The 19,652-nt window shown below is 47.7% G+C and overlaps 1 protein-coding gene across 1 annotated transcript in view; it reads left to right on the forward strand.

Moving 5' to 3' along the window:
* TNR (tenascin R) overlaps positions 1-19,652 on the forward strand; it is a 138,593-nt gene that overhangs the window by 92,404 nt on the left and 26,537 nt on the right. Inside the window, exons 11-15 of the mRNA XM_015417743.1 lie at positions 5,620-5,739; positions 12,689-12,832; positions 15,064-15,183; positions 16,048-16,191; positions 16,296-16,426. Of these exons, the coding sequence (XP_015273229.1) occupies positions 5,620-5,739; positions 12,689-12,832; positions 15,064-15,183; positions 16,048-16,191; positions 16,296-16,426 (659 nt within the window). The remainder of the gene's footprint in view (positions 1-5,619; positions 5,740-12,688; positions 12,833-15,063; positions 15,184-16,047; positions 16,192-16,295; positions 16,427-19,652) is intronic.

Here is a 19,652-nt window from a genome sequence, read left to right on the forward strand (position 1 = left end):
GGGGTGCTTGCTGTGGGGAAGCCGGGTGGTCATCCCCTCGCCTTTAAGGGAACGGGTACTCACCGCCCTGCACGAGACACACCCCGGGGTGGTGCGGATGAAAGCCCTGGCCAGGAGCTATGTGTGGTGGCCAGGACTGGACGCGGACATTGAAGGGGTGGTCAAGAGGTGCCAGCCCTGCCAAGCCTCGCGGCCGGAACCACCCCGAGCGCCCGAGAGGGCCTGGGAATCCTCCCACCGTCCCTGGTCCCGCCTCCATCTGGACTTTGCTGGACCCTTCCAGGGCAAGCTGTTCTTCATCCTGGTGGACGCATACAGCAAGTGGCTGGAAGTGGTCCCCGTGCCCTCCACATCCTCGCAGGCCGCAATCCGGGCCATGTGGAGGATCTTCAGCGGCCAAGGGATCCCCGACACGCTGGTCACGGACAATGGAACCGCGTTCACCTCGGCCGAGTTCCAGGCTTTCACCAGGTACTACGGGATCCGCCACGTCCGATCCGCCCCGTTCCACCCTGCCACGAATGGCCAGGCGGAGCGCATGGTGCGCACCACAAAGGACGCACTTCGCCGACTGGACTCCACCGATTGGGACTATAAACTAGCAGCCTTTCTCTTCGGACAGCGTACCACGCCACACACCACGACCGGCCGCTCCCCGGCCGAACTACTGCTGGGCCGCCGCCTGGCCTCCCGACTGGATCGGTTACACCCAGACCGAGCAACCCCGGAGGCCCCGGGCACCGAGACGTACGAGTCGGCCAGAGGGTTCTTTCCAGAGGACCCGGTGTACGCACGAAACTACGGCCAGGGGCCCCGATGGATCCCGGCCCGAGTTGTACGGGTCAAGGGCCCCCGTTCGTACGAGGTCTCCAGCGAGGATGGCCAGATCCTCCACCGGCACATAGATCAGCTGCGCCGTCGCACGCTACAGCTGGACCCTGAGGATCCGGACGAGGACCCAGAGCCTGCCACATCGGCCCCACTCCCGGCACCGGATCCACAGCCGCCTCTCCGTGAGGAACCCGAGGCACCTCCCACCGTGGTGCCAGACTGTCCTGCCTCCTCGGCGCCCTCGTCGGTCCCAGGCCCCTCGGCTCCCAGGGCCCCCGAGCCCGAACCCATCGCTACCCCGGAGCCCCGACGCTCGACGCGCCCCAAGAAGCCACCCGCCTACTTGAAGGACTTCGTCTGTGGGTGCCTTCTGAACCAAGGGGGGAGGGGTGTAATGTATGCAGCCTGACATGCCCGGACTTGCCCGGGCTGGCCAGGCACAACTCTTCAATAGCTTCATGTCCAAAGACAATGGGTCCATAGGATCCTAGCCGGCCCAATCAAAGGGCCAGCTTCTCAGCCGGGAGACCAATGGTCGCCCGGTTACTGTAAATAGCCTATCGGGAGTAGGGTGTGTGTTTAGGTGTACTTGGTGGCGGGTTTTCTGAACCTATATAACCAGCCTGCGAGCTGGTCCCTTCGTCTTTGTCCTGAACTAAATAAAGGTATGCTTAGCTGAAATCACTCTCCGTCTGCATACTTTTCAGGGTTGTCAGCTCCAAGTTGGGAAACTCCTGGTGACTCAAGAGTGGAGCCTTGAAAGGACAGGAACCTCAGTCAGGTAGAATGCCACAGAGTCCACCTTCCAAAGTATCTGTTTTCTCCAGGGGAAGTGATTTCTGTAGTCTGGAGATGAACTGTAATTCCGGGGGATCACCAGGTCCCACCTGGAGGCTGGCATCCCTATCAACAACCCTCTCCAAACTCCAATAGGGCTGGTGCCTGTCTTGGCACCTTGCTGAAACATTTATCCCCTACTCCAAGTTCCTACTCATGGAAACCCTTGCTCTGACATCCTTCCAGATCCTGCAGCATAGACAACTGCAGTGGGCAACCATTTGTGTTCAGTCCATACCCCAGCTACGTGTGGGGATTGTAAAAAGTGAATGTTCCTCCACACAAAGAATGTTTCCAAAACTAAAAAGAGTAACTGCAATAATTACTTAATAGATTATTTCCAACACTTTAGGGGAAATTGTTTAACACATGTTTGGTGCACTGGTTAAGGACAGTGGACTCCAAAATGGAGAACTGGGTTTGATTCCCCACTTCTCCACATGCAGCCAGTTGGGTGACCTTGGGTCAGTGACAGTTCTCTCAGAGCTGTTCTCGAAAGAGCAGTTCTCGAAAGAGCTCTCTCAGCACCACCTGCCTCACAGGGTGTCTGTTGTGGGGAGAGGAAGGGAAAGGAGATTGTAAGCTGCTTTGAGACTCCAAGCGAAGGGCGGGGTATAAATCCAACTCTCCTCCTGTTTGGTGCACTGGTTAAGAGCAGTGGACTCTAAACTGGAGAACTGGATTTGATTCCCCACTTCTCCACATGCAGCCAGCTGGGTGAACTTGGGTCAGTCACAGTTCTCTCAGAGCTGTTCTCGAAAGAGCAGTTCTCAAAAGAGCTCTCTCAGCCCCACCTGCCTCACAGGGTGTCTGTTGTGGGGAGAGGAAGGGAAAGGAGATTGTAAGCTGCTCTGAGACTCCAAGTGAAGGGCGGGGTATAAATCCAACTCTTCTTCTTTATCTTTTTCCTCCTCCTCCTCCTCCTCCTCCTCCTCCTCTTCTTCCTTCAGTTCAAATGTCTACTCTGCCCTGAAGCTCACTGCAGTGGTCGCTTTTGTTCAGCTTCACCCACCTCACGGAGTTATTGTGAGGATAAAACTAGGGAAGGGAGATGCTGCTGTTGCGCTATTTGGAGGAAAGGCAAGATAAAAGTGTGCTAGATGGTAGTTTTAAACAAGGGCCTGTGGCTAACACACACGCACACACGGAAATTCTGTTTGAAAAAGGTATTACTACTGAAGAGCCATCCTGAAGCAACCGCCTTATGTCCACAGGGCGTGTCTATATTACAGACAAACTGATTTAACAACCCTTTTCATTCTCCAGGACACCTGTGGGTCTGTGAGAGGAGGGCTAAAGAGAGCTCCAGCAGTGAATTCTTAGCACCTTCACTGTGCAATTCCCAGGGTTCCTCTAAAGTGCTATAAAACTAATACTGTCTCAGCATGAACGGGGTAGCTTTTGTGCTTCACGGGTGTCTAGCTCACTTGAAGCACTTGTTCCAGTGGTTCCTATTTAGCATGGTCAAGCCCTGTTTTCAAGTAAAAAAGGTAAAGGTAAAGGTTCCCTTGCTCAAAAGCCAGTCGAATCCAACTCTGGGGTTGCGGTGCTCATCTCTGTTTCAAAGCCAAAGAGCCAGCGCTGTCCAAAGACGTTTCCGTGATCATGTGGCCGGCATGACTAAACACCAAGGCGCACGGAACGCTGTTTCCTTCCCACCGAAGTGGTACCTATTTATCTACTTGCAATTTCTTGCTTTCGACCTGCTAGGTTGCTGGAACCAGAGACGGGAGCTCACTCCGTCATGCGGCACACTCGGGTCTCGAACTGCTGAAATACCGACCTTTCACAGCCTGCAGTTCAGCATCTTAACCACTTGAGCCACCGCAGCTCCTGTTTTCAAGTACTGGGGCTTAATATGTGACTTTCCATATTTTGTTATTTTGCCTTTTATGGGCATTGGGGAGACAGGGGCTTTTAAGATGTTGCTTCTGTGTTCACATACACACTGGAGTAGGATCTGCAACCTACAGCTTTACAACCAAACATGGCTCAGTAGACACCTAGATATGGCTCTTTTTAACAAGTAATCTTTAAATGAAGGTACGTTGGAGGGCTAGATAGGATGCTAGAATACCCAGTATGTAAAAGGAATCATGTCCTGACCTGGATGGGCCAGGCTAGTCCAGAAGAAGAGGAGGAGGAGGAGGAGGTGGAGATTGGATTTATACCCCGCCCTTCACTTGGAGTCTCAGAGCCTAACCCTAACCCTTCACTACCCAAAGGAGTCTCAGAGCAACTTACAATCTCCTTTCCTCTCCCCTCCCCATAACAGACACCCTGTGAGTTAGGTGGGGCTGAGAGAGCTCTTTCAAGAACTGCTCCTGAGAGAACAGCTCTGAAAGAACTTGTAACTGACCCAAGGTCACACCAGCAGCAGCACATGGAGGAGTGGGGGATGAAACCTGGTTCCCCCAGATTAGAGTCTGAACTCCTAACCACTACACCAAAATCTAGTCTCATCAGATCTCAGAAGCTAAGCATTGTTGGCCCTGGTTAGTATTTGTATGGGACCACCGAGGAAGTCCAGGGTTTGTTACACATGGACTGGCAATGGCAAACCACCTCTGTTAGTCTTTTGCCTTGAAAACTCTACAGGGTCACTATAAATTGGCTACAATTTGACAGTACTTTCTACCACAAAAGGAATGGCAGGAAAAGATTTTTATGAACCTAAAGGGCTTCTTAGATTTGCTTTGGAAAAAGGGCATTAATTAGAGTCGAACACTAGGGGTGTGTGCTTGGTATATACTGAGCCAAATAAATACCAAAAAAAACCCTTATCAGTATTTTTCAGGTATTTATTCAGCCGAATCAGATTAGAGAATCTGATCTGGCTAGCGAAATAGCCTGTCGATGTCCCCAACCAAATGCCTGGCGGAACATCTCTGCCTTCCACACTCTATGGAACTGTAGTATATCCCTCTGGTTGTGGATGTTACTCGGCAGAAAGTTCCACCAGGTTGGAGCCAGGGCAGAAGAAGTCCTGGCTCTGGTTGAGGACAGCCAGACGTCATGTGCAGAAAGACCTTCAGCGATGTGTAATAGTGATGGAAAGAGGGGCACTGATCCATTAATCTGTGGAATGCTGCAGACACAAGTTAAGTAGAGGTGGGAAAATAGTAAAGTGGTGATTCTTAATGTGGCACCCATGAGTGCTGTCGTGCCTACTAATTTGTTTCCATGTACCCACTTGCTTCTTCCCCAAAGCAAAGAGCCAATCATGGCTTTCCTGCGTTCACTGGAATAGAAGGTGCTTTAGAAGAAGAAGAGGAGGAGGAGGAGATTTTGTATTTATACCCCGCCCTTTACTACCCAAAGGTGTCTCAGGGTGGCTTATAAACTCCTTTCCCTTCCCCTCCCCACAACAGACACCCTGTGAGGTAGGTGGGCCCGAAAGAGCTCTGACAGAATCTGCTCTTTTTCAAGAACAGCTCTAATCAGAACTATGGCTTGCCCAAGGTCATCCAGCTAGGTGCAAGTGGAGGAGTGGGGAATCAAACCCGGTTCTCCCAGATTAGAGTCCGCACACTTAACCACTACACCAAGCTGGCTCTCTTAGAAGACCTCATGAGACATCACCATAGGATCTCTGGGGAAGCACCCATTTAGAAATAACTGCCTCCACTTGGAACCACCTAGAATTTGGTATTTGCTCCCACATGGCAGCCATTTTGAGATTGGCCCAGCCTCTCATGGCAGCCATTTTGTGGTGGTACCTAGCACTCTGTCTTACAATTCTAAAGCTGCCCACAAGCTCACCAAGGTTGAAGATTCCTGCAGTAACATATTTCTGACTGTATAATGTGTATGTATAATCCCCTAAGTAGTTGTACTATTAAGCAAAGTGCCACAGTTACCATCGTGGCCTTGAGCTACCTACTGAAGCAGTAGTGTTCATTAAGAAGTGTAATGTTCATGTGTTTCTTTGTTGTCTTTGGCCTCCTACAGGGATTGACCCCCCACGGAACCTGACCGTTGACAATGTGACTACAGATTCTGTGACTGTCCACTGGGCTCCTCCTATTGTGTCTTTTGACCACTATAGAATAGCCTACAAATCAGCACAAGGTAATCTTCTGTGACTGTGGGCTACCAGGAGTCCAAATGATAATGAAGGTGTTTGAACTGGAGGGAAGTACATTCTTAACATTATAAAAAGCTTCCAAACTATAGGAGCAGTTCAAGAGGCTGTGCTACATGCTGTGATTGCTTTTTGAAACTGTGCTGTTACCTGATTGGCCCAGGTTTCCCAGGTACATGTAATTTCAGAAGCAGCTCTTTTGAGGGATTTGCAGTAGCCCTTTTTACTCAAAGGCATGCACGTTTTGACACACCTACTCCTCCTCTCAGAGGTTGTTGTCTGGCTACAACCTTTTTTTCCATAATCATCCATTCCCAAATTGGAGCCACCCACAAAGGAATCATGTGGGGAGTGTTTCCTTAGTTAAGGAAGGTGATTCCCCAGTCGGTCCAGGCAGGGGTCTCAATGCAGACACACCAATGGGGTCTTGCGCCTGCACAGAGCATCCTCCAGAACCTTCCAAAGTGAAGCGAAAGATTATTTGGGCATCAACTCCGTGCACCTCAAGGAGAGGAGTTTTGGGCGGGCAGAGCAGCACTTTCCCACCACGTTGTTCTTCAACTCCTGCATCAGTAGCATCATGGAAAAACTTTCACTCTACATCATTTCTCAACTAAGTTTTTCTTCTCCAGTTTTATTTATTTTATTTGTTTATTTAATTCGATTTGTATCCCACCCTCCCCACAAGCGGGCTCACGGCAGGTTCCATCATAAAATTCACAGTGCAACAAATCGACAGTTAAAATATCTAAAAACAGTAATCACACACACACACACACATAAACCTTTATTGGCATAACACAGCAACAAGAAGGGCAGTGAAACAGTTAGAAAAATAAACAAATTAATAGGTCATGGCAAATTACACCAAACTGCCCCAACAAAAGATCATTTAGAAGCTTCTCGTAAATAATATACTCAGGCTGCGGTCACACGGAACATTAGCCATGCGAGTCAGACGGAAGACATGCGGGTTTTCCGGGCGCGATCTCACCGGCACATCTGGGAAGTGTAGCACTCCCGTGGCTCAAACGAGGCTTCCTGCCGAAACCACGCGGCAAAAAACTAGTACCTCCGAGGTACTAGTTTCCGGAAACCGCGGGGCAAGGGCGGGCGTCTGATCGCGTTTCCGGTGGCATCCGGCGCCCGCCCATGTTCCCTGGCGAAAAAGTTTTTTTTTCTTCAAGTCTTTGTGGATGCGCAAAAGCACACAACGGAGCATGCGCAGTCATGGTGTAAACAAAAAAAACCTTCCTGTTTGCCACACCGCGCACTTCATTTTTGCGCGCCGGGATTGTCCTGCCATCGGCACCTCTCCTTTCCCACGGAACCTCCACAGTACCTCCACGGGAGGTCTGATCAGGTAACCGCGCCTTAGTTTGCCCCGGGGCAAACTGCCACACTTCCCCCCCGCAGTTTCCTGCCCGTGTGACCGGGACCTCAGTTAAAAATATAACAATTCTAAAGAACACAGGGGGAATAAGACTTGTACGCCCTTACCCTAAGCTTCCAGACATAGGCTAAGAATTCGGCAACAGACAAAGTAAGTGCCGAGAACTTATCAGGCAATAAAATTTTAAGATCTTTGTCAGTCGGATTCCTTGCGGTAGGTAAATGGGGGCTAATCAGATGGCTACGCATAGTAGAATATTGGGGACAGCGTGGACGAATATGAGCAACTGAATCAGGTTCACTATAGAGGCAATTGCAGGTTCTGTCCCTATAGGGGACACCCCTATATCTGCCTAAGACCACAGCGGAAGGGAAAAGATTGAATCTCGCTAACATAAAAACCCGCCGATGAAGTGGGATTGTTAGATTAGAGATGTACTCAGTCATCAATAAAAGGCCGGTGCCTCAACAGATCTCAGCAAGAAGCAGTTGGTTCCCAGGTGGTCATTCGGATCTGAGGTCACTGGAGGGGAGGTTAGTCAGGAGGTAGTCGCCCACTGCCTCATTGCAAGCCTGGTGGAAGAGCTCCGTCTTACAGGCCCTGCAGAATGGTAATAGGTCCCACAGGGCCCTGATTTCTAATGGGAGCTCATTCTACCAGGTAAGGGGCAGGGCCGAAAAGGCTCTGGTCCTCGTGGTTGCAAGTCGGACGTCCCTGGGGCCGGGAACCACCAGGAGGTGCTGATTAATAGATCGTAAGGTCCTGCAGGGCTCATATGGGGAGAGGCAGTCTTGAAGGTATGCTGGCCCCTGGCCCCCTATGTTTTTCATCTCTTTCTCAACTTGTTCCCTCCCATGCTTTTAAGAAGTGTCTTCCATGTGTGTATAAATTAACCCATACAAATGGTCATGATGTTTTCTTTGCTTAGGAGATGAGCAAGGTAGAGTCCTGCCTATACTGGCTACTAGTTTACCAAATAGGTTTGCTGCAAATGTCCCAAGAGGCTGATGGCAGCTCTTCATTGCACTCTGTTGATGCTAGGTGTTGCCCAGTCCCCATTGATTCTGGCTCCATCAAGGCCAATCAGATCAATCAAAGTTCCATGAATATTGTCTCTGCAGACAAAAGCATTTGAGACTGGTACTCCGGTTTGGAAACAAGGGGATAGACCATCAAAGTTGAAACACTGGGCTCATTCTTCTCCTTCTGAACCCAAGAAGAAAAAGGAAAACATCAGGAGCCCAGTGGCATCAGAAACCACTGGTGTGCAGCCAACTGTAGCCTCACTGATATCCATCTCATGGGACCCTATGATGCAACTGGCACAAGCCCTGGTACTGGGTTTGACACTGAGAGCTTACAGAATTCCATGCAGCCTGGGGCTGCTGCTGCATTATATCACCTACACCCCAGTCCCTAATGCCCACTTAATGGTACCTATCGAACTGGCACTCATGCCAGCCTTACAGCTGTAACCTTCCATTAAGTCCATCTCTACATTTCAGAGTATGGTCATTTAAAACCAGCCAGTGACAATGCCAAGTATCCCTTAACAGCCCACTGCCAGGTTGGCTTGTGTGTGTAAAGCACCATGAGGTCACAGCCGACCCCTGTAACAGATGTAGCTTGCCAGTGCCTTCCACAGCACAGCAACCTTGGAATTCCTTAGTGGTCTCCCATACAAACGTTAACCAGAGCCAACCCTGCTTAGCTTCTAGATCAGGCTAGCTTGGGAGATCCATGTCAGGGCCCAGTCTGGCTTAGATACTCATTTTTACCAGCCTCCCAGATCTCATCAATCCTGACCAACTTCCATGACACATTACTCTGCTTATGGGTAGCCTCCATTCCATCCTTATAAGAGAGCTTGTTGGTTCAGACTCCACTGCAGCCCAAATCACAACTATCCCTTTTCTCACTGCTCTGCATCATCCAGATATGATGATAACGTTTCTTCAAATTCTCATACTGCAGATAAAGTATCATACTATTCTCCAGGTCCTTTGGTAGTAGATCAAAAGCCTACCTCCTCATAGAGGACTTTAGATTGTATTCAGAACAGCTGATAAGGATGGCCACTTCTTTGGGCTTTGATACCAAACCACCATGAGCATTGGTCAAGATCCAGTTTTCCACATTGTAGAAGCACACAATCAGATAGTAGTGTCTGTGCTTCCTACTCTTCTGCAGGTGGCTAACAAGGTTTCTTCTTAGCTACCTATAGGTCAGTGGAACCATCTTTCTCCTTGGGAGGAACCAATCTCTATGTTAATAACAAGAAGACTTGAGAATATATATGGGGTACATCAGAAAGACGGCTCCTTTTTATTCTTGCATCTGGTCCTGAACTCCATTGTGATGGAGGCACCTCAGAGTAAATGCAAACAAAAACCCCATGCAGAAATTCTGACAGGTAAGGAAGGCAGAAAGAAGGCTTGACAACACAGGTCAGCCTGCTATTCATTCCCACTGGAGTGCCTGCAAAGACCACAACAAAGAACAGACCAATAACTTGTAGCTGGTGTTCTTTGTGTGGTCACCTGTGCAGTCACACAACCTGCCATCCTTCCCTGCCACAGGTGCATTTTATCCTGCAGCGTTATCTAAAGGATGAGATGAGCAAGAGGCTCATTCAAGGCATACACTGTAGTGCCCCCCTCCTTTATGTGTGTGGAATCAGAGCTGAAACTCTCTTGAGCTTAGCTCTATAAGGTTCAGAAGGGTACTTTGTGATCATGCAGACAACACTGGTTGCAAGTAGCCTTCTGTTCCTATACCCCATTCTGTCAGATCACAGAAGCTGGAGGGGGGGGGGGTTCTAGCAAATTGCAGAATTACACCAGTGTGAATTGCTAGAAATTATTATTACTGGTCACATAGAAAGAGAGAAGGAAGCATCAAAGAGAACTGGCAACTCACCAATGAAAACAAAAAGATTCTAAGTTTTCTGCTGGCTCTGGATTATTGCTGTTATTCTGAGCTTGTTCTAAACTTAGAATGCTGCTAGGGTAGGATTTCTAACATGTATCTCTTCTACTAGACAGATGTCAGAAATTCTTCAAGGATCACTGGAAATCTCACCTTTTCCATGCAGAGGAGGGGAGGGGTTCATCTTTTGGGGCGCTGGCTCAGTCACTTTTTGGGAGGGGGGAGGTGAATGGCTGCTTCCATACAGTGAGGATTCTCACGTTCACTGTTGCTGTGGATGCATCAGAACATCTGCAGATGTGAGTTTCTGCACAATTTCCTCTGACTTTTTCCCAGCTGTACCCTTCCACACATGCTCTGCAGTGACTCCATGTTGGCTCTCGGAGGGGGGGGGCATGATCAGGCCCTGTGGTGCCCCTTAGCACTCTCTTTCTTTGTCCTCTTCACACATGCCCTATAACAGTGCTATTGAAATCTGAAATAGATAAATGGCTATGGCAAACACTGATTTAAAGAAACTCACTTTAAAAAAGCCCTCTGGCAACACAGCCAGAGAAAAACGCTGAGAAAATGGCACCTGTGAGGAGGGGCTGATGGGGGGAGGGACAATGTCAACATGAGCAGGACCTTTGCAGAGCAGGAAAATGCAAACCTTTTCTTCCAAGACGGTAAGTTAACATGCTTGGATTCTAGTAAAAAGCCCAGTGGCACCTTTAAGACTAACAAACTTCATTGTAGCGTAAACTTTCGAGAAACACAGCTCTCTTCGTCAGATGCATCTGATGAAGAGAGCTGTGTTTCTCGAAAGCTTGTGCTCCAATAAAGTTTGTTGGTCTTCAAGGTGCTACTGGGCTTTTTACTATTTTGGAGCAACACACTAACACGGCTAACTCCTCTGGATGCTTGGATTCTGCATTCTTTCCAAAAATATCAGAGTAAAGGTGGTTTGGGAAAGGTCTATTGAGGACAGGGAAAATCTGGAAATGGAGTGGTTGCAGCACAACATCATAACCCAAAAGAAGGGCTTCAGCTTGGGAGCTAACCCAGATAAAGACCTCTGCATGGAAGCCTCCTAATTTAAGATGCTGATTTAGCTTCAGCCAATATTAATAAGATTTCCACTGCCAGGTGTCTTGATATGGATTCCTTTGAAGCCAGGCTTAGTATTCTAAAAAAGATTCTCTGACTGTAGTTCCATATAAGATTAAGGAATCTACACGTTATCTGTTCAGAGATGTAGATGGGCCATTAAAACAAGCTGAAGGGTAAAAGGTTTTGGTAAAGGGATTTTATTTGCATTTAACAAGCACCTCAAACAAGCAGTTCCCGGGCACTGGGCATTTGATAATTGTTTGAAAGACATGTTTCCCAGGATGGTGGGCTGTGTTTGAAATTCTGTCAGTCTGCCCTGATGGAGGCAGGTTTACAGATGACTGACAGTGCAGTCCTAAGCAGAGTTACACCCTTCTAAGCCTGTGGACCTCAACAGACCTGCAAGGGTGTAACGCTGCTTAGGATGGCATGTTATTGCATCAAAAGGAGACTTTTCCTTCATCCTTGCATCTGGGTATTGGAAGCGGTGTGTGTGTGTGTGTGTGTGTGTGTGTGTGTGTGTGTGTGTGTGTGTGTGTGTATAACAAGCATGTACTACTTCTTGGAAGACACCACCAGAGTTTCTCATGCACATTGTAATGTGTTGCACTGCCCATGCTCCTAGGGTGGAAAGGAGGATTGTTATGGAATTTCCTGCTTTGAAAATTTTTGTTGAACAACCTTCTGTCCAACAATTATAGGTACAGTCAGGGCTTCTTCTTTTATTTAATTTTCTTTCTTTCTTTCTTTCCTTCTTTCCTTCCTTCTTTCCTTCTTTCTTTCCTTCTTTCTTTCCTTCTTTCTTTCCTTCTTTCTTTCCTTCTTTCTTTCTTTCTTTCTTTCTTTCTTTCTTTCTTTCTTTCTTTCTTTCTTTCTGGGGAAAAAGAGGTACTGAACTCTCAAGAGGGAAATAAAGTTTTCAATCTGTATACTGAAAACTCATGAACTTTTAAACATTTTAAAAAGAATCTTGTCAAAGAGGTTCTGGAACTCCGTTCCAGCTCATTCCCCCAGAAAAAAAAGCCCTGGTTCTTAGACCAGAAGTTGGATTCAGTCACCAGTGTGATCCAATATGGGACTCCTGGGTTTCCATAAATGTCTCAATGGCTCCTCAATGAGATCAGAAGCTTTCTTGAGAGATGGCCTTTCTGCTGCAAGCCATCTTTCCCTGGAATGCACAGCTACATGAAAGTATCATAGAGGATGACATTTTGGGGATGCTTCCCTGCGTTAAAAACATCTTGCAAACAGAAAGCCGGCACAGCAAGCCAAGAGACCTTTCCCCCTGTCTGTCTGCAGGGAGTGTTTTATTTAAAGGAAGATTCAGAACTGGAATCCACCACCTGCTGTCCATGCTACCATCTCATTCCCCTGCATGTGTGAACCAGGCCTCATGCTGCCTCTGACCTTCTGTGGGCGCTCTTTCCAAAACCTGTCTTGCCTAGGCGTGCCTTTTGTCAGACGCTTAGGAGAGCATCTTGATTGGCAGAGAGGTAACCAGGCTGTTTTCTCAATCCCTGCAGGACGGGTGGACAGCATCGTGATTGCAAAGCGGGTCACTGAATACACCCTCAGCCATCTCCAGCCCGCCACCGAGTACGAGATCAGCTTGAAGAGCGTGAGGGGCAGAGAGGAGAGTGAGCCCCTCTCCCACATCATGTACACAGGTACAGAGTTCCTCACTGGGATAGGAGGAAAAATTTAACATAACAGCGTCTGATTTTAACATGACAATAGGGGCATGCGGGTCAGGGATGCTCAGCTCCCCCTAACACACACTCTATGACTTCATTTTTTAAAAAATCAAGCTCACTTCCATTAATGGCGCTGGCCTGAAAGGGAAAAAAGTATGTGGTGACACCCTGACCTGGATAGCCCAGGCAAGCCCGATCTCATCAGATCTTGGAAGCTAAGCAGGGTTGACCTCTGGCAAGTACTTGGATGGGAGACCTCCTTGGAATACCAGCAGTCAAGAGGTGGGGGCAGGCTTTATTCAGCCACCTCTCTGAATGTCCTCCAGGCACCTAGCAGGGGTCAGTCACCAGAAGCTGCCATGACCTCTGGGTGCCAACACACACACAATGCACACACATGCACCAGTGTTCCCTCTAAGCTTAATTAGCATGAGCTGGCTCACTGTTTTTAGCCTCCGGCTCACACATTTTTGTCTTAGCTGAGGAAGGAGGGCTCCAGAGCAAACTAATTTATGCAGTAGTCAAATTGCTTGCTTACAACTTTAATGCCAGCAGCTCATAAAGTAGAATTTTTGCTCACCGGACCCCACAGTTTAGAGGGAGCATTGATTGCAAACAGGGCTATTTTTGAGCCAAAACGCACCAGAACGGCATTCCGGCTGCCTTCCAACCTGGCCCCGCTCCCAGCAGTCCTCAGTTGAGCCGGGGAACAGGAAGCAGCATATGCTAGCCGCCACCAACAACAACCAGGGTAAGTTGGGGTGGCGGGGAATTGATTGGGGGGAGGGGTGGGCTGCCTGGCTGGTGCTGGGTGGTGGTGGTAGCTTGATCTGGGGGGGCGGGGCACCAAGGGAAGGCAGTTTAAACTGCCTTCCCATCCAGGGCAGGCTTGCCCAGGCTCCCCACAGCTGCGGGGGACCCAGGGAAGCCAAGAGAAGGCAGTTTAAACTCCCTTCCCTTCCAGGCTTGGGCTCTTTCTTTCTTTCTTTCTTTCTTTCTTTCTTTCTTTCTTTCTTTCTTTCCTTCTTTCTTTCCTTCTTTCCTTCTTTCCTTCTTTCTTTCCTTCTTTCCTTCTCTCTTTCTTTCCCTCTTTTCCTCCTTCTTTCCTTCCTTCTCTCTCTCTCTCTTTCTTTCTGCACTGTCAGGGGTAATATGCTAATGAGTTTCTGCTGTTGGGTGTGGCCTGTTATGCTAATGAGTTCCTGCTGGGCTTTTCCTACAAAAAAAAAAGCCCCGATTGCACATATGAAAAATACCAAAAAAAAAACCCCAAAAGTATGCGGTAACAAAAAGAGGGGAGCTAAGTGTGGGGGGATGGTTCAACCACCCTCACTCATGCCCTCTTTTCGGCGTAATATCCCTCCGCATATGGAAATAATGGAATTAAGACGTGGTCCCTGTTTTGTGTCATTTAGCACTGTGGGAGTTATCTGAGCTAGGGAAGCTCAAACGCCTGCTGGTTTTGCTCACATCCTGTTCACCAACTGCAAACAGGGAACCGATTTTTTGGAACCATTTATCTGTTAATTGACGTCTTGTTTATTTGTTTATTTATTGAAGATTTTCATGTGTTTTGAAGGAGGAATCTGTTAATTGACTTCTTCATGCCTGTTCAGTGGGTTTCTTTCAGTAGCCCTTCCTCGCGGCGCAGCACAACTCAATCGGTTTTCCGCCAGTGTTTTTGTTCCTGCACAGCCTGGTGGATTTCTTCTTCCTCCCTGTCCTAACTGCATTGCTGCTTCATAGAGCAGGCGATTGTTTAAACAGACAGTTGAATCAGTCACAAATCATACAAATTAGTCATTTAAAAAATGCGGGGGAGGGGGTTAATCCTACCATTCGGTTAATGGCTGACTTGGCAGCCTTTTCGCATTTCTGCGTTTTTGCAATAACCCAATGCTGACCTGTGCAGCAGGCGTTCAAGTCATTTGGTGCCAAACGGAGCAGAACTAGTGACTGCCTCATGACTGATAGACAAAGTCAAGCACGCTAAGTTCAACTGTCCAACAGGTTCACAATAAAACTCACAGCATCCCTAATCGAAACTGTCACGATCACGCTTTCGGCTGCCACAAAGCAGCCGGGCAGTTGATCTGATGCATATATAGTGAATTATTGTTTGGCTGCCTGGCTTCTGAAGTAAATTTGAATTGAGCCACTGCTATGCTGACTCCGTTGCCTTGCCTGTTTTGCACCGTTTGTAGCCATGGATAATCCAGAGAGCTTGACTGCCAGCAACATCACTCCAACAGAAGCCCTGCTGAAGTGGGAACCGCCGGTGGCTGAAGTTGAGAGTTACGTCATCGTGCTCACACACAACACTGGTATGTCTCTGCCTCATCTTGGGCCCTCAGTAGGGATGGAGGGAGCTGGATGGATGGGCTGTGGTTCAATGGAAGAGCCTCTGTTTTGCACGCCGAAGGACCTAGCTTCAACCCCCAGCATCTCCAGTTAAAGGATCAGGTAGTAGGTGATGGGAAAGACCTCTACCTGAGACCTTGGAGAGCTGCTGCCAGTCTGAGTAGACAATACTGACCCTGATGGACCAAGGGTCTGATTTAGTATAACGTAGCTTCATGTGTGTTCGTGTCTGTCTATGAGAGGCTGGGAGAAATAGAAAGAGGGTGGAAAACTAGTGATTGGAGCTGCTGGAAGATTTTGACATGTGACATTATGTGTGTTGAAATCAACACACATAGACAGGGGTTGGGAATGAACACACTGGACCCCCACCCCCACTACACCCAATCATCAACTTATGAGCACAGAGTCTATATGTGTAGGCTTCCTCCCTGGGCTCAGAAACGTCTGAAGTAGCAGCATTTGTGATCATGGGGACAAATGCTTCCTACACATGTAGGTTCCATGCTTGTGAGCTAGCAATCACTTGCATAATGTGATCCATAGAGGACTAGTGATAGGAGAAGCAGGAAGAACATGAAGGGTTCAGTGTAGAGTGGTCCAAGGGTAAGTTCTGAATATACATAAAGCTAAGAAGGTGTAGGTCTGGATGGAAGACCTCTTTGGATTTCTGTTCATCTCACCTTGACATCCATTATGGGAAAATGGTGGGATAAGGGTCCAGGGGAATGGGTGTTATACTGGATTGTGCCCGTGTGTTAACTTGTTCGAAGAGGGAGCTGCTTGACTGCTCATGCTCTCTACAGTCCATCGTCTTCTGATTTCAGTTGCAGGGAAGACTATTCTAGTAGATGGAGTCAGCCAAGAGTACGAGCTTATCAATTTACTCCCTAGTACCAGCTATGGAGTCACCATGTATGCCACCAATGGGCCCGTCACTAGCAGAACCATTTCCACCAATTTTACGACACGTAAGTATAGCACATTCCTCTCACTAGCCAGAAAACACTTATAACAATTTGCAGCTTATCTTCGAGGTCCGTGCCCACTTTAATTCCTTGTCCAACCTTGGCAGTTTTGGATCCTCCATCAAATCTGACGGCAACTGAAGTGACACGACGGAGCGCTCTCCTCTCATGGCTGCCCCCCATGGCAGAGATTGAGAACTACATCCTGACTTATCGGTCACCTGATGGAAGCCGCAAGGTGAGTCCTCACCATGGGGAGACAGACAGGTCTGATTATTTATTTACTTAGGTTATTTGTAGTCCTCCTTTGCCATTGAGCTCAAGGCAGATTACACAATCTAAGGCAGTGCAATAAACAGAACAAGTAAAGTGATCGGACTAGGGTTACAGAAATTTGAAAACAAAACATAACTATTAGACATGATATGCTAACGATGCCAAAAAGTGGAATTCCATAGGTAGATAATAATGTAGTGGGAGCAAGATAATACATAACAGTAAACAGGTTAAATATACTATACACAGTAGTGTAGCCCACAGTCATGTTCCCTGTATCAAATCACCTTCTTGAACCACTGCATCATAATATAGCCTTACTGGGTTTATAAAAATGCCCTCTTGAACAGTTCTATTTTACATAGTTTGCAGTATGCCAGAAGGGGGGGGTGCAGGTTTCCTGACCTCAGGAGGGCCATTCCCCAAAGTGGAGGCAAGTAACTGAGAATGCACATGGGTGGGGAGTTCTTGATCTCACCCACTTGCAAGGCGATGGCACTTGCAGAAAACCCTGTTCAGATGAACGAAGCTGTCAAGCCATGGACTAGAGGAAGAGAGATGCTCCTGTAGATATGAGGGAAGTGAAGGGAGGAGTGATAGGGGGAGGCTGAACGTCTCCCTTCCTCCTCTCATTTGTCCTTTTGGGAGAGCTGTTTACAGTTACCTTCTACTTCTCTTCTTGCTGGTTGGGCAGCCATTTCCCTCCATTCCATTCCTCTCCAAGTGATCCCACAGTATCAGAGATCCCATATCAAACAAAACAGCATCAAGATCAGATCAATGGCTATTTTCTGACATCACCAGAGGCAAATGAAAGCTATTTAAACTGAAGGCAGTGCTTCCTATACTGGTCACGGAGATGATCCTAGAATAAAAGAATGTCTTAAAGTTAGGGGAATTTATTTGCTTGTTTTAAGCTGCGGTGGCTCAAGTGGTTAAGACGCTGAACTGCAGGATGTGGAAGGTCGGTAGTTCAGCAGTTCGATACCCGAGTGTGCCGCATGATGGAGTGAGCTCCTGTCTCTAGTTCCACCTCCTGCCAACCTAGCAGTTCGGAAGCAAGAAATTGCAAGTAGATAAATAGGTTCCACTTTGGTGGGAAGGTTACAGTGTTCCGTGCGCCTTGGTGTTTAGTCATGCTGGCCACATGACCACGGAAATGTCTTCGGACAGCGCTGGCTCTTCAGCTTTGAAATGGAGATGAGCACCATAACCCTAGAGTCGGACTCGACTGGCTTTCAAGCAAGGGAACCTTTACCTTTACCTTTATATTGATGGCAATCAGTAAACATTGGTCACGACTCTGGTTTTGGACAACTGACTGGGAACTGTTGTGTTCCCAGATGAGAGTAATCATATAAAGTCTTACCTAGCCAGTAAAGTGGGGCCAGCAGAGCCTGAATGCTCATCACAATGAAGAAGGGTTGCCCTTCCATTGTCTGCTGGTTCTCCCTTTCATGTGCCCTCTTCAAGGCATTTTGATTGATTGATTGATTGATTGATTGATTGATTGATTGCTCCAGCTAGTGTTTGAAACAGGATGTTAAGTCCTATTGAAGGACAAAATAAAGGGAAGAAATGATGGGCACCAGTTGGGGTTAACCCCCTTCCCGCTACCCATTGATTCTCTGCTATGTCCACCCTCCCCACCACTATATTCTTGCTGTCCGGATAAATACAGGTTTTAGGTTCCTGCATCTAGGCTGTCCCCTGAATGGATTCATTGTGCTGGCATGGGCCATTTTCAGACATGGGAGCTCTTCCATGTACAAAGTAGGTGCCATATATTCGTATAATTTGGAGACACCTATAACGCTAGCAGAGCTGCTTCCGAGATATTTCATTTTCTGGGTCTGATCTCTGAGCTAGAGGCATGCAGTATATTTCTGGCAGCACGATTGCCCTCATTTGAGGACCATCCAAGAGGACCAGCCTTTTGGGGCATGAACAGTCTTAGCAACTGCTACCGGCTACTGTTGCTTCTGTTCCCAACCAAGGGCTGAAAACCTTTTTTTAAAATGTATGCTGCCTCCATTTCAGCTTTCAATAGGTGGAAGATCCCCACGACTCAAACTTTCTGGCTATTAAATCCTACCACCGATTGAAAAGTAAATGATTGGCTGAGTGTGCCTAATATAGAGACTAACGGTGCACTCCTATGCAGAGTTGCTCTAGTCTGAGCCCACTGATTAGACTGAAGTAATTGCAATAGGAATGTACTGTAAAAATACTTTAGATTGGTGCACTCTGTCTAAGAAGGGTGCTTTTCCTCCAGGTTCGTCAAACCAGCAGAGCCGTACTGCACCAATACTGAAAAAAAGACGCAAAGAAAAATGCAAAAAATTACAAAGCCTCATGCACAGCCCACGTGGCCATTGCCCAGTTGGTCATACTGGGTTCTGGACGCATTGCAGTGATCAGCTCTAGTTTATTTAGTGATTTCAGGAACACAACAAAGACACCCAGCAAAGTTTGAGCCCTGCTTATAAAGCATGCAAAGACCACACCACACACACACACACACACCAGTGATAGGCTATTTACATTACATTACATTACATTACACTCCTTATGATAGCAGGAACTCCTTTGCATATTAGGTGACACACCCCTAATTAGGTGACACACCCCTTGTAAGCTCTTGGAGGATTGGCTACATTAGGGGTGTGTTACCTAATATGCAAAGGAGTTCCTTCCAGAAAAAGAGCCCTGTAATATCTATTGGTCTACTCCAGGATCCTGGCAAGCTATTGTTCTCGAGTAGTAAACTCAACCAGTTCCTAGAGGGCTGACTCAGGCTCAATATGTAACAGTCTTGGTGCTGTGAACTTCCTCAGTATAACATTCATAATATAAAGTATTTGCTTGTCCAGTCTGGTTCCTGCTGGTGTTGGAGGGACAGTCCATTGCACAAACCTACAGCACAGGCGTTTTCTTGCTGCAGAGATGACTGAGCAAGACTGATCTTGAAATCTCGTCAGTGCAATCCAAAGCAGAGTTTCACCCTTCTCTGTCCATTGCAGTCAGTGGGCTTAGAAGGCTGTAATTCTGTTTAGGGTCGAATTGTAGTGGGCTCAGGTAAGCACAATATATCTAGCCTGTTGTAGTTAGGAGGCTTGCTTGCTGGTGTATCGTATTTCCTTGTTGCTCCCTCCTTTGGTGGGTGCACACTGGCTAAATCCCTGCCA

Source organism: Gekko japonicus, unplaced genomic scaffold (assembly GCF_001447785.1).
Source record: "Gekko japonicus isolate JY-2015 unplaced genomic scaffold, Gekko_japonicus_V1.1 scaffold158, whole genome shotgun sequence".
Classification (NCBI taxonomy): domain Eukaryota; kingdom Metazoa; phylum Chordata; class Lepidosauria; order Squamata; family Gekkonidae; genus Gekko; species Gekko japonicus.